General features: G+C 43.0%; 2 protein-coding genes across 3 annotated transcripts in view; one reads left to right on the top strand and one right to left on the bottom strand.

The window, feature by feature from the left end:
- NDUFA1 (NADH:ubiquinone oxidoreductase subunit A1) overlaps nt 1-14,233 on the top strand; it is a 970,503-nt gene that overhangs the window by 150,347 nt on the left and 805,923 nt on the right. The window lies entirely within an intron of this gene.
- Nucleotides 1-14,233, bottom strand: part of KIAA1210 (KIAA1210 ortholog) — an 80,360-nt gene that overhangs the window by 4,091 nt on the left and 62,036 nt on the right. For both annotated transcript variants that reach the window (XM_050776084.1, XM_050776085.1), the window contains exons 7-11: nt 14,004-14,201; nt 10,800-10,908; nt 3,869-7,072; nt 2,705-2,868; nt 274-379 (exon numbers count right to left, since the gene is read on the bottom strand). In XM_050776084.1, the coding sequence (XP_050632041.1) occupies nt 274-379; nt 2,705-2,868; nt 3,869-7,072; nt 10,800-10,908; nt 14,004-14,201 (3,781 nt within the window). The remainder of the gene's footprint in view (nt 1-273; nt 380-2,704; nt 2,869-3,868; nt 7,073-10,799; nt 10,909-14,003; nt 14,202-14,233) is intronic.

Below are 14,233 nucleotides of genomic sequence, written 5' to 3' on the forward strand. Positions count from 1 at the left end.
ATGTTTCAGTGAGTGACCACAGTTTTGTGCCTAGACAGCTTCTCTGATGAGGCAAAAGACTGGAAGACCCTATGAAAGTTATACACTGGACTTGTATTAGTCAAAATAATTAGATTTTTCTAAAATAAGCTGTATCTAATTAAAGAGCCACGCGAGAAATCATTAAGCTGACTTGGGAGGTAAGAGACAAGTATTACCTGAGCTTGAAATTGCAAAAGTTTCACAACATTTTGCCGGGGCTGTTTTCCGAGTGGTCGGGATGTATGCTTTTACCTGATTTTGTAGGCTTAGGTGGCTTCATCTGTGCTCTCTTCTCCTGTTTATGGACACTGGAAGTGAAAATCTTTTTAGGTTGGTTTTCATTTTCAGGGCCAGCTCCCTTTAATACAAAAATGAAAACAGAAAGCTTGTAAGTTCTGACATTAAAATGGCAGATTGCTTATTCAGAGGACCATAGAGTGCAAGCCCTGTCCTGGGTACTATGAGTTTAACAGTATCCAAAAGGAAAGATTAGAGATATATAGATAGATAAGGAGAGAAATAGCATTGAGACTTTTGGCTTGAAATTTAGGTTCACAAAACCTAAGCTGGCTCAAGTTTACCACCTTTCAGACCAGAAAGAAAGAGCTGTTTAATTTTACAAATAGTGAAAGCAGGTTAACAAGAGAATTATTTAACTTGAGAACAACCTTTTCCTTAGCACTTTACCAACACTTAACAGCAAGCTAACAGAACATGGTAGTTGCAAACAAATCTGATCAATTCATTCAAGTGAGTTCCATAAGATTTCTACTTTTCAAAACTAGCTGACATATGACTTGAAGCATTTCTCACATTAGAAAGTAATATACCTGTAGGTCTTTCCAAAATTCTGCAGTTTATTCTTTTCAAATTAACCTCTTCATAATTGGTCTAAATTAGTGAGTTTATATACACTAATCTATCTCTCCTGACAAAAGCTTTAATCAGGCTGAGAGCAGTGGACTATAATCCCAACACTTTGTGAGGCTCAGGCAGGAGGACCACTTGAGCCCAGGAGTTCAAGACCAGCCTGGGCAACATAGTGAGACCCATATTTACAAAAAAATTAAAAATTAGCTGGGCATGGTGGCGCATACCTATAGTGCCTATAGTCGCAGCTACTATGGCGGGGATGAAGGGGAAGGATAATTGAGCCTGGGAGGTTGACACTGCAGTAAGTTGTGATTGTGCCACTGCACTCCAGCTAGGATGACAGAGTGAGAACCTGTCTCAAAAAAAAAAAAAAGCTTTAATAAAGGTGGACTTTACCCCTGTGTGATCCTGTCCCCGTGTAAATACTAACGATGAAAAAGAAAAGACCTTTAAAGCAAAGAGTTACACAGGTCCTTGCATGGTCCTTCAACAAATTTAGTAAGCACTTAAAAGTATAGGAGCTTAGACATATCTCTTGATATGCGAATCTGGTATGTTTCCTTGAGTCAGTTTTCTGCAGGTTTGATAAGAGGAGAAGGGCATCATCCCATCAGCTCTTATCCACATGTGGTAGTTAGCCTAGTTTACCACATCACATTTTATAACTTACAGGTAGGTGCCACACCAAACCAAATCAATATGTAGAAATCCAAACATCAAACACAGAAAGGGAACTTGTTTTGTACTAATATGGAAAAGTGCCCAGAAATAAAATGTTAAATGAAAAAAAAAACCAGTATTTATAGTTTGATTCCATTTATAAACATGTGTATAGATAGATAGATAGGCATAAAATATCTGTAAAGGCAATCACTCAACTCTTACCCCAGTTATTACCTTTAGGTATTTTTTTAAGCTATGAGGATGCAAAGGCATAAGAATGTTACAATGGACTTTGGGGACTCTGAAGGAAAGGGTGAGAAGGGAGTGAGGGAAAATACTATGAACTGGGTTAAAATACTATGAATTGGGTTAAAATACTATGAATTGGGTTACAGTGCACCAAAATCTCACAAATCACCATCAAATAACTTACTCATGTAAACAAATACCACCTGTTCCCCCCAAACCTTTTTTTTATGGAAATAAAGAATTTCCTTTTTTATGGAAATAAAAAATAAAAAATAAAATAAAATGACTTACTCCTTATTTCTCAACCAATTTTGTGGAACCTTGCTTTAGAATATTGAGGGCAGGATTTGTTTTGTAGATCTCTCTATATTCATGACTTTACACAACACCCCCCCACACGCACATGCACTTTTGAGAAAGGATCTCGCTCTGTCACCCAGGCTAGAGTGTAGTGGCGTGATCTTGACTCACTACAGCCTCCATGCCTGGGCTCAAGCGATCCTCCCACCTCAGCCTCCCACCTCAGTAGCTGGGAATGTCAGTGCATGCCACCACACCCAGCTATGTTTTTGTATTTTTAGTAAAGATGGAGTTTCAGCATGTTGCTCAAGCTGGTCTTGAACTCCTGAGCTCAAGGAATCCACCTGCCTTGGCCTCCCGGAGTGCTGGGATTATAAGCATCAGCCACCACACCTGGCCTGCACAAACCCTTTAAGAGCATAAAAGCAGGGCATATTTGTATAAATGCAAAGCAAGTCTTTCCCTAAAGACTCCTCCTGCCTTGATTAATGCTCCCAAAGAGAGGGGGAGCTGCATGTCCACAAAGTTCCCAATAGAAGCCTAATCAGTGATTCCAGCAACCTTTTTGGAGTGTTTTCTTGGCTACCCCAGGTCCTACCCCATATTTAGGCTCCTTAGGCTCAGCATTGGCTCCAGCTCTGCTCTTAGTTTTCAGCTCTTTCATAGGAATGTGGGCCTTGAAACTCCTCTGCTTCTGCTTTGCCATATTTATCCAAACTGGCTCTGAGACAGCATAATCTGACTGTTGACCATCAGGCTTTCCTGAGAAAGAAATGAAAGGAGTTAGAACTGAAGCAAGGCAGGCAGGGTCTTGAGCCTGGCTGGGGCTTACCCACAATAATATCCCAAATGGGACCCTTGTTAATTGCCAAAGGAAAATAAACAGATATCAACCAGAGAAGGCCCCCCTTTTTTGGGCCCTCCCTACAACTTGGCAAGGCAGGAATTCCTTGGGTAGTAAAGAAGCTGTACTTAAAAGTGGGCATCCTGTCCCTTTACTGGACCCTTCCCTTGTCCATCCCTCATCTCATCTGCAAATCAGGGTAGGAAACACTTGCCAGAGGTGGGCTGGGAAAATCCCAAGGATGCCAGAGGCTCAGGCCATTGATGCCATTCCTCTAACTCCTAGAAAAATCTTAGAGTATTTGTTACTTCATAGTCCCTCGTACAAGTGTGTGGTTACGTAAGTGTGGTTACAGGAATATAAAAGACTTTCCCAAGGATGGAGTGTGAAAGTCCAAAGGTTTTGGGAGACATTAGTGCCCAAAAGATCGCCTAGCTCTGAATTCTTAGATATTTCAGGTGAGCGAAGAGACATTTATGGCAAATTAAGATTTCAGGCTGAGAGACTGAATATAATGTTCTACTAATGAGTTGGCTTTAAAAATCCACATGGTGTTACGGAGGGGCTTAATGCATGTAAACGTATTTTGAGAAAAGCATAAAATTCCATCCAAACGTAAGGTGTGCAGAGGGTGAGGAAGAGGGAATGGGGAGATGGTCATGTGTCTACTGTGGAATGTAGATGGATGTCCAGAGGGGGACCCCATTGGGAAAGGGAAAACTCAAAATTAACTACCTCCAAATCTATTAAATCTAGAATGAGGCACTATTTTGCTCCCAAACCCATAAGCCAGCCCTGTCAAAGCCACAATTCAGTAAGCAAGGCTAGAATAGACTTTAATGCCCATTCAAGGCTTTGCTTTCCAGTTCTTCTTTCCACGTGATATCTACTTGCCATCTGGAGAGATAAAAGCCTTACCTGGGATCTTGCAAGCAGGTTGCTTCTTGGCCATGCTTTCAGATTTGGGCCTGCTCTGTTGCTTCTCTGCAACGTTAGATATTTTGGTGAGGTTCCCTGCAGCCTCCAGGAGCCCCTGGGAAGTGCTTGTTGTGATTTTATGCCCCCTGCCTACAGAGGATGAAATTGGGCCCGAGGGCACTGAAGCAAGCTGGTTGAAGTTATCTTGTTTCTCACTCTTATACTTCTGTGAGGAAGGGGCTCTTTTCAGTCGAACCCCAAAAAGCTTTTCAACATCATCCTGGTTGGATAGGTTTGCATGCTCGTTATTATTACCATCACCACTCTCAAGATCTTCTTTCTTAGAGCAAATGTCCCCAGAAGTGGATGTTTGCCCAGCAGGGGCAGTGGTGAGCTTCCCAGGTTTGGTAGCAGGGGCCGGGATGCTCTTTATGGGGTGTTTGGAACCTTGGCTGAATTTATTGGTTTTGTTTGCAAAAGCTCGATCTCTTCGTAGGAACCAGTTGTCAGAATTGCTCTCAAAAATAGACCGCCTAGCAGCAGCATTCACAGAACTTGAATGAACCTGTTGCTGGAAAGGGCTACTTGGAGGCAGGTGCTTCTCACCGCTGCTCTGCTTTACAGGTACATTTGCTGGGCCCTTTGATGACATCTGTGGCTGGAATTTAGACCTATCTGAGGCTTGGGAAGAATGTTTGGGAGGCAGCTGCTTTTTAGAATTCCTCCACTCTTTAGGAGAGCTGGCAGAAGCAGAGGAGACTTTTTGCTCATACTCAGGTTTCCTCAAGGCCTGGGAAAGCTGTCTGGGAGACAGCTGCTCTTTAAAACTGCTGCACTTCCCAGGAGCTTTCTCTGAACATGAGAAAACTTTCTGTGGGTCTTCAGGCCTCCCCAAGGACTGTAAAGGGTGCTTCATAGGTAGCATCTTTGAAGAAATGCCTCCCTTAGGATTAGCACTCCCTGAATCTGAGAAAACTTGGTGCTTGATTTTAGGCTTCGACAAAAATTTGGAAGGAAGATTGGGAGGCAGAGGTGCCACTTCACTGCCCCTCTTAAGAGCAGAGCTCTCTGAAAAGATTTGCTGTGCCATAAATTTCACGAATGACTGGGTTGGACGCCTGGGAATCCGTGATTTCTTAGAAATGCCTTCAACAGCCATTTTCTCTAGACGTGAGGTCATTTCCTGAACTTTAGACCTCTTTAAGAACTGGGTAGCGTATTGGGGAGGCACTGGGCTCCCAGAAATGCCTGCCTCAACAGCAGCCCTCTCGAAATCTGAGGACAGTTGCTGGACTTTATTTCCCACAGTAAACCAGGAAAGATATCTGGGAAGCAGCTGCTCCTTAGAAATGTCCTCTTCAACAGTAGTGCTTTCTGGATGTGCAGGGAGTTGATACAGTTCCTCAAATTTAGGGGTCACCCATGGCTGGGAAGTGTATTTGGAAGGTGTTGGCGCCACAGGACTGCTGCATTCTGCAGAAGTGCTCATTGAGTCTAGGAACTTAGGCCTCTCCGAGGGCTGGGAAAGGCATCTGGGAGGCAGCGACTCCACATAAGTGCCTTCCTCAACAGCTGTGCTTTCTGAGATTTGCCGGATTTGAGGATCTGTCAAGGACTGAGGAGAATATCTGGGGAGCAGTGGCTCCACAGAAATGACTCTCTCAACAGCAACATCCTCTGAACCTGAGAATATGTTTTGTTGAACTTTAGGATTCACCAAGGGCTGGCAAAGAAGTTTAGGAGGCAGAAGCTTCACAGAAATGCTCTCTTCAACAGCCGTGCTCTTTGGAGATGAGGAAACTTCTTGCTCCACTTTAGGGTTCACCCATGGCTGGAAAGGGTGTCTTGGAGGGATTGGCTCCACGGAACCACTCTGTTTTACAGAAGTGCCCACTGAACTGGTGGGGACTTGTTGCTGAACAGTAGGACTCATAATGGGCTGAGAAGGGCATCTGGAAGGCAGCTGCTGTGTAGAAGCATTCTGCTCTTCAGGAGTATTATTTGAAGCAGAGGAGACTTCTTGTTGGTCTTTGGGCTTTCCCAAGGCCTGAGCAGGGTGTCTGAGAGGCAGGTCTTCCTCTGAGCTGCTGCAATCCTCAGAACTGTTGTACTTTTCAACATAACTGCTTGATTCTGTAAAGACTTCTTCATCTTCAGGCTCTTCTAAAGCCTGGGAGGGGCATCTGGGGTCCAGCTCCTCCTCAGAGCTGCTCAAGTCCTCAACAAAACTTTTTGATTCTGAGAAGACTTCTTGTTCATCTTCAAACTTCCCCAAGGACTGGGAAGAGTGACCATGAGCCAGTTCTTCAGAACCATCCCCCTCCTCAAGAATATTCTCTGAATCTGAGGAGACTTCTTCAGCATCAGGCTTCCTTGAGGACTGAAAAAGGTTTCTGGGAGGCAGAGTCTTGGCATAAACATCTCCTTTGGCTGTAATACTTGTCATACCCAAAACACTTGCTGTAAAGGCCTGGTGAACATTTCCAGAAGGCTTTTCTTTGCAGATAGTTTGAACATCCTGGGCTGACTCCATTTTGGATTGGGCCTTCCGTGAATCAAAGCTGAAAGCTTCTTTATCTTCTAACTGGATATGAGAAGGATTCATAGACACCTGAGCCTCTGCTGCTACTGAGAGAATGGCTTCCTCTTGGGTTGTAGAAAGACTTTCTACCATCAGTGAAAGAGAAGCTCTGGCTTCTGTCTTCTCAGCTCCAGAAGCCACATCTTCATGGTATGGTTGTGGATCACTAACCATGGAATTGTCCATGTTTTCAGGTATGGGCTGTGCTGCTGATGCTTTTCTGGATCCGAAATCTACGCCATCATTTCTCCTTCCCATGTCATCTTTATCTGAAAGCAACCCCTGAGGGGTAGTGGTTTCTGGTTGTGGAGTTGTAGGCTGCTCCATGTTGTCCTTCTCCAAGGACAAGTGCAAGAATGGGACATTCCTGGCAGTCTTATTGGTAGGCGAAGACCCAGCTCTATCGCCCAGGCCATACCCTTCACTGGATTGTTTAAGGCTTCTTCCTTTGAATTCACACTCACTCAATCCTGAAATACTTGCTCCTTTTCTTCTCTGTCTTCTTCCATATGCTGCTGACATTGGATAGCTCTGACTCCCAGAAGCATCAGTGTTTGGAGCCTGGTCTGTTGTCTTCTTATCATACATCTCAGTTTTGTTGTTCTGTTCCTGGCTTGAGGAATCTGCACCAAACAGAAATAAGGAAAGGAGAAATACATGTGACTTTGACTTCCTAAAATAAGAATACTGTGCCCTGGCCCAATGGTACCTATTTGCTACTGAATTTCCTAGTATGAAGAAGCAGCTATTCGGAAGACAGAGGGCAACTTGGTCACTATTAGGTTTCTGCAATTGGACATTTTTAAGCCAAAGAGAAATCCTAGCTCTAGAAACTGATTCCAGGGTTGGCTTATCACCTTTTTACCAATAGTCTGGTCCACCATTCAGTGTGAGACACATCAGAAGGCAAATTTTGAACCTGTAACAATGACTACCTTTGGAGAAACTGACTAGCGAAGGAGGAATGGAATTTTTTACTTTCTAATTAGCATTTCTATTTTCTACATAATATTTATCTGAACTACTTGAAATTTCATATCATGTGCATGTATTGCTTTGGGTTTTTTGGGGTTTTTTTGTTTTTTTTTTGTTTGTTTGTTTTTTTGTTTTAGACGGAATCTTGTTCTGTCGCCCAGGCTGGAGTAAAATTGAAAATTAATTATGGCTCTATTTTACACTCTACCCAAAAGACAAATTTCACACTTTGAATTCATACCTCATACCAGGCTGCAGTGGCACGATCTTGGCTCACTGCAACCTCTGACTCTCAGGTTCAAGCAATTCTCCTGCCTCAGCCTCCTGAGTAGCTGGGATTACAGACACATGACACCACGTCCGGATAACTTTTGTATTTTTAGTAGAGACGGTGTTTCACCATGTTGGTCAGGCTGGTCTCAAACTCCTGACCTTGTGACCCGCCTGCCTCAGCCTCCCAATGTGCTGGGATTACAGGCATGAGCCACTGTGCCCGGCCATATTGCTTTGCTTTTAAGAAGGGGTCAATAGGAGTTATCTGGGAGGCAAGATTATGGCCCCTTTTTCTTCTTTTTTTCTACCCTCATATTAAAACAATCCTAGTTGTTTTTATTTCCAAGATGCAGATTGGAGACATTGTTAGCGTGTCTCTCCCACTTGGAAAGACAAAATAGTATGTAGATATTCTTGCTGTGAGCTTTTTCCAAGAAGCAACACAGGAACTTAACAGAAAGAGTGAAGCCAGGTGACAATAAACTATAATAATCCATTAAAAAGTGGGCAAAGGACATGAATAAACAGTTCTCAAAAGAAGATATACAAATGGACAACAAACATATGAAAAATGCTCAATATCACTAATCACTAGGGAAATGCAAATTGAAACACAATGCGATATCATCTTACCTCAGCCAGAATGGCCATTATGAAAAAGTCAAAAAACAATAGATGGTGGGATGAATGTGATAAAAAGAGAATACTTACACACTGCTGGTGGGAATGTCAATTAGTGCAAACTCTGTGGAAAACAGTATGGAAATTTCCCAAAGAACTAAAAATAGATCTATGATTCAATCCAGCAATCCCACTACTGAGTATCTACCCAAAGGAAAAGAAGTCATTATATCAAAAAGACACCTGCACACATATGTTTATTGAAGCACAATTCACAATTGCAAGGATATGGAATCAACCTAAGTGCCCATCATCCTATGAGTAGATAAAGAAAATGTCAAGCACAAGGTAGTAGTTGTACAGATTACTCCTCTCCTTTCTTCTAGTACTTTTCTAAGGAACTCACTTTGATCCCCAGATGGAAGGGCCCCTCGCTGCCTTTCTTCCCTCACTATCTGCTGCATCCCTAGCTCCATCTAGTGGTTTCATACCCAGCATATGGCGCTGAGAATAGCTGACTGCACTCCAAACCACTTCCATGATAGGGAAAATCAACTAAAGAAAATGTGATACTACTCAGGCATAACAAAGAATGAAATAATGTCTTTTGTAGCAACTTGGATGAAACTGGAGGCCAATATTCTAAGTGAAGTAACCCAGGAATTGAAAACCAAATACCACATGTTCTCCCTTATAAATGGGAGCTAAGCTATGGGTATGCAAAGGCATACAGAATGGTATAATGGACACTGGAGACTCAGAAAGTGGGAAGGGTAGGAGGGGGTGAGGGATGAAAAACTACATAATGTATACAATGTACATGACTCGAGTGACAGGTGCACTAAAATCCTAGACTTCACCACTATACAATTTATCCATGTAACCAAAAACCACTTGTACCCCCAAAGCTATTGAAATGAAAACATTTTTAAACCAATCATATGTAATATACATGCAAAGAAATTCTTGGAATGCCTTAACAATTGCATTGGTCCACAGGCTTCAGGTCAAGCACAAGGTAGTAGTCGTACAGATTACTCCTCTCCTTTCTTCTAGTTCTAAGGAACTCTCTTTAATCCCCAGATGGAAGGGCCCCTCGCTGCCTTTCTTCCCTCACTATCTGCTGCATCCCTAGCTCCATCTGGTAGTTTCATATCCAGCATACAGCGCTGAGAATAGCTGACTGTGCTCCAAACAACTTCCATGATATGGAAAATCAACTAAAGTATCTGCCCCCATGGATACTGACTCAGTTCTATCCTCTGTGTGTAAAAGAGACAACTATTAAAAAATAAAGCTCAAAGGCTGGGTGCAGTGGCTCACGCCTGTAATCCCAGCACTTTGGGAGGCCGAGGCGGGTGGATCACGAGGTCAGGAGATCGAGATCATCCTGGCTAACACGGTGAAACCCCGTCTCTACTAAAAATACAAAAAAATTAACCAGGTGTGGTGATGGGTGCCTGTAGTCCCAGCTACTAGGGAGACTGAGTCAGGAGAATTGCTTGAACCAGGGAGGCGGAGGTTGCAGTGAACTGAGATTGCGCCACTGCACTCCAGCTTGGGTGACAGAGTGAGACTCCATCTCAAAAAAATAAGTAAATAAATAAATAAAAATAAAGCTCAAAAAGATTTTTTTTAAAGTACTCATCTAATCTTCCTTTTTCTTTCTTTTTTTTTTCCTGGAGAGTTTTGTGGTTTTCTTAGTTTTCATGGGAAAATGTGTTTAGGAATATCCTGTCTTTGAACCCACATGTGAAATCTTTTGTGGCAAAAACGTAACATAACTGTTCAACTTAATTTGAGGAACTGGATTTTTTATCAAATATTGCTTGAAATCAGCTTGCCATCAGCTGGAGCCAGCATCAACATATGCACACGCATAAACATACAGAGAGATTTTCACTCTGGTGATATTTGTTGTTTGGCGATTTAATAGGTGTTGGCTGCCAAGGACATCTGTCTGCAGCTGCATAACCCCTCTTTGTCCATGGATGTGGGCAATAGTATCATTATTAAGAAAGTCATTTTCTCTCTACAGGAAGAGAAAGGAACTTTTAAAAAATGATTTTTTGGCCAATTATGTTATTCCTTTCTGGTTCTTTTGCTGAGGAAGAATGCTGAAGGGAAATCAGTGACTGTCCTCCCGTATCTGGGCTCACTGAGGAACTCAGCATGTACGTTAGCCTCAGAGAGGATGAAACAAATTCACAAACAAAACACCTCTCTTGTTGGAAATTCATTTAGATAAAATAAGAATCCAGGTATGATCCTTTACCTGAACCCCACACAAGTGGCAATTGTATTACTTTGGCAGTTTAGATGGAGAAGCCTGGACCACATTTTCTGCATATAAAATTGAAAGCTCTCTGAAGACCAAGGGCAGCAGTCTTAGGTAATTCTTGGGTACAGCTCCTATCAACGTAGCACTGTGTAATGAAGTCTGTCATACATGTTTCTGAGTGAGGGTGAAGATATGCTAACCTGCACTGTCCGTTCCCAGCTTCTTTTGGTTGGTTTCTTTTGGTTTGGTTATACTCTTTTCTTCTTCAGAAACCAATGGAAGGTTTGGCTCCTCCTGCTTTGGTTCCACCTGAAACAGGAAAAGAAAGAGCTTGAATCCTACTGAAGTGCTTTCCAACCACTTCTGCATGGTTGCCAAAGAAAAAGCATCAGGAAAAATAGTTCTTGATGCTGGGCGTGTAACAATACCATTAAAGATGGACGTTATTTCAACGGAGATATTTCCAGGGATTTCTTAATGGAATTGTTTCCACCAAGAGATCCTTGGGGATCATTTTACCTATTGTAAGTGGTTCATCCAGTTTTGGAGTTTCTAATGTCTGAGTGACACACTGCAGGGATCTCTCTAAAATACCCTGGAAATGACTGAACCACATTGGAAGGTCACGAATCTGAAAATGGGGTCGTTGGGTCTGACAACAGTCATGCCCTCGGCCATACTGGGATTCTCAGATTTGCTTCACCAGACCTGTGAGCTAAATTCAAATCCATTTTGGCTTCTTTTCAGGGAATTTAATGAAAGCATGAATTATCTCTTTCCAGATCAAAAGAAGAAAAAGAATTGGGGTTTTGTTGGGAGGGAAAGGAGAAAAAGCTGAAAGGTTCAGCCCTTACACTGGATGGGCTGAAGTTGGTTTAGCATAAACAAGGTTTTCTGATGATTACAATACAGCTCTGGAAATGTCAGTGTAGCACTGCACTGAACAGTGTCCGGAATTTGCTTAGTGTAAGCCTTTATGTCATACATGTAAAGACAAACATACAACTCTTTACACTCCCACTCAAAGTACCTGTGCAAACAGACACAGCTCATAATAATTTATTTTTGAGAAAATGTAGTCAGATTGGGCTGGATTCAAAACCTCTTCATCATTTACTTGCTGTGTGACCTTGGGCAAGTTATTCTCTGAATCACTGTGTCTACATCGATAAATAAGAGACCAGGAGAAACCTCCTGTGGGACTTGCAGATCTAAGAAATTACAGAGCAGGGAGAAAGTGGTAGTAGTCCCTGTGTCATAAATGATCCTGGATCTTTTTTATATTCATCCACATGACAGGGAGAGAGTCACAGGGAAGAAGCGGATGTTCTGGCCTTCTCAGAGGGTAATGCCCAGGCTTTTTCTCAACTAGGCTATACAGAAAGAAGAAAGTTAGAAGGGTCATACTGCTTCCCTCAGCCAACCTTCCCCATCTCCCAGGTTTATTGTGAGGTATTCAGGGCATAATGCATGTATAGGGTTTGGCACCTCGTAATTGGTCACCCCTTCTTTGACACCAAACTAAGAAGGTACTCTCAAGGCCACCAGAGGGCTTCCCTCTGCCCCTCTGCTCCTCCACCTGTTCTTTCAACTCGTATTTTTTCTACAACCTAAAGTGAAATTGAGATGCCTAAGCTAGAGGCAAGATGGTGGGATGAAAAAAGTGCTGAGCTGGAAGTCAGAAGACTGAATTCTGGCCCTAGCTCTGCCACCACCTGGGTGTTTGACTTTGGGTAAGTATCTGAAATTATTTGTGCTTTAACGCCCTTCCCTGTAAAATGTTTGTACTATACAATCTTTTAGTCTCTTCACCTCTGATTTACAGTCTCTTCCCTTCAGCCCAGAATCACTGGCGAATTCAGTTTTTTATCAAAGTGAGTTTTATAGCCAACTGACACATCCTTTTAAACACTAAACACTAACACTTTTTAATCCTTAACTTTAAAAACAAACAAACAAACAAACAAAACAAAACAAAAACGGAACTTCGCTCTTGTTGTTCAGGCTATAGTGCAATGGCGTGATCTTGGCTCACCACAACCTCCGCCTCCCAGGTTGAAGTGATTCTCCTGCCTCAGCCTCCTGAGTAGCTGGGATTACAGGCATGCACCACCACACCTGGCTAATTTTGTATTTTTAGTAGAGATGGGGTTTCTCCATGTTGGTCAGGCTGGTCTCGCACTCCCGACCTCAGGTGATCCACCCACCTTGGCCTCCCAAAGTGCTGGGATTACAGGCATGAGCCATTACACCTGGCCCTAATCCTTAACTTTTACTAAAAGCCTTTTCCAAAAGCATTATTTCTCTATCTTTTTAAACGGGGATCACGGAAAATAATCTACTTTTTCTAGATGACTTGGACAAATAACGAAATGATCTATTACATTGGACTATGATATAGTGTGACCCTGAAGGACATATTGAGGTGGGCAAAGTTCTTGAGCCCCTATATTAAAGGGCCCCAGATTATTTCCGTCGTTCCCTCTGCTATCAGCTGTCACTTCTCTTTGCTGTCAGGTCTGAGTCTGATCTGTGGCCATGTTTTTTTTTTTTTTTTTTTTTTTTTTTTTTTTTTTTTTTTTTTTTTTTTGAGACGGAGTCTCGCTGTGTCTCCCAGGCTGGGGTGCAGTGGCGTGATCTCGGCTCACTGCAAGCTCTGCCTCCCGGGTTCACGCCATTCTCCCGCCTCAGCCTCCCAAGTAGCTGAGACTACAGGCGCCCGCCACCACGCCCGGCTAGTTTTTTGTATTTTTAGTAGAGACGGGGTTTCATCATGTTAGCCAGGATAGTCTCGATCTCCTGACCTCGTGATCCACCCGCCTCGGCCTCCCAAAGTGCTGGGATTACAGGCTTGAGCCACCGCGCCCGGCCTGTGGCCATGTTTTTAACACAGTAGATCTGCTTCCTAGAAAGTCATGTGGCATCTATTTGGAGATCTTTGGATGGGTTAACAACTAAGTTCTGTATGTTTAGGGTTGCTGAAAGTTTGACCTCCAAATAAGTGGAATAGTGCTGCAATTTGTAACTCATGGGTCTCATCTGATTAATAACTGAAAGAATCCTAATCTGGGCTAGGGTTGAATATTCTCTACAAATAGGGCTGAGTGAACTCCCAGATGTTAACCCAATAAGCAGTTTATGGGGGTTTAAATCATTCACTGTTTCTGCTTCATTTTAGTCCCTTCTAATATGAGTTCCACATGGATAGGAAACCACACCCAATAGATGCAAGCTTGCTCACCCCTCTGCGGGTGTCAAGCTCAGGACAGCACCCTTGACCTTGCCAAGCTTACTTAGGGCATGAGTCTCCTACACCATACTATTTCCCTAGTAGTAGTTTGCAAAGGTTGGAACTCATCTTTTCTTATACAGGAGTTTAGTGCCCTGTCTCTTGAAGGACTTACAATCACTTGAAGGTTCTTCTTTTGTTTGCGGGGATTTAAAGTCATCTTGTGGCGAGCAGCTGAAGAATCCAAACAGCCCTCGGTGGTGGCTGGGGTGCTGAAACCAATGGGCAGCTGGGTGCTGCTGGTAGAGGCAAGCGTGGCAAATGCAGTCAAGGACTGTGAGCAATCAGGTCCGGATGATAACTCAGAGAAGCTCTGGAGAAGGTGGGAGAAAATAGACGAGTCAA

This window comes from Macaca thibetana, chromosome X, assembly GCF_024542745.1.
Source record: "Macaca thibetana thibetana isolate TM-01 chromosome X, ASM2454274v1, whole genome shotgun sequence".
NCBI classification, from domain to species: Eukaryota; Metazoa; Chordata; class Mammalia; order Primates; family Cercopithecidae; genus Macaca; species Macaca thibetana.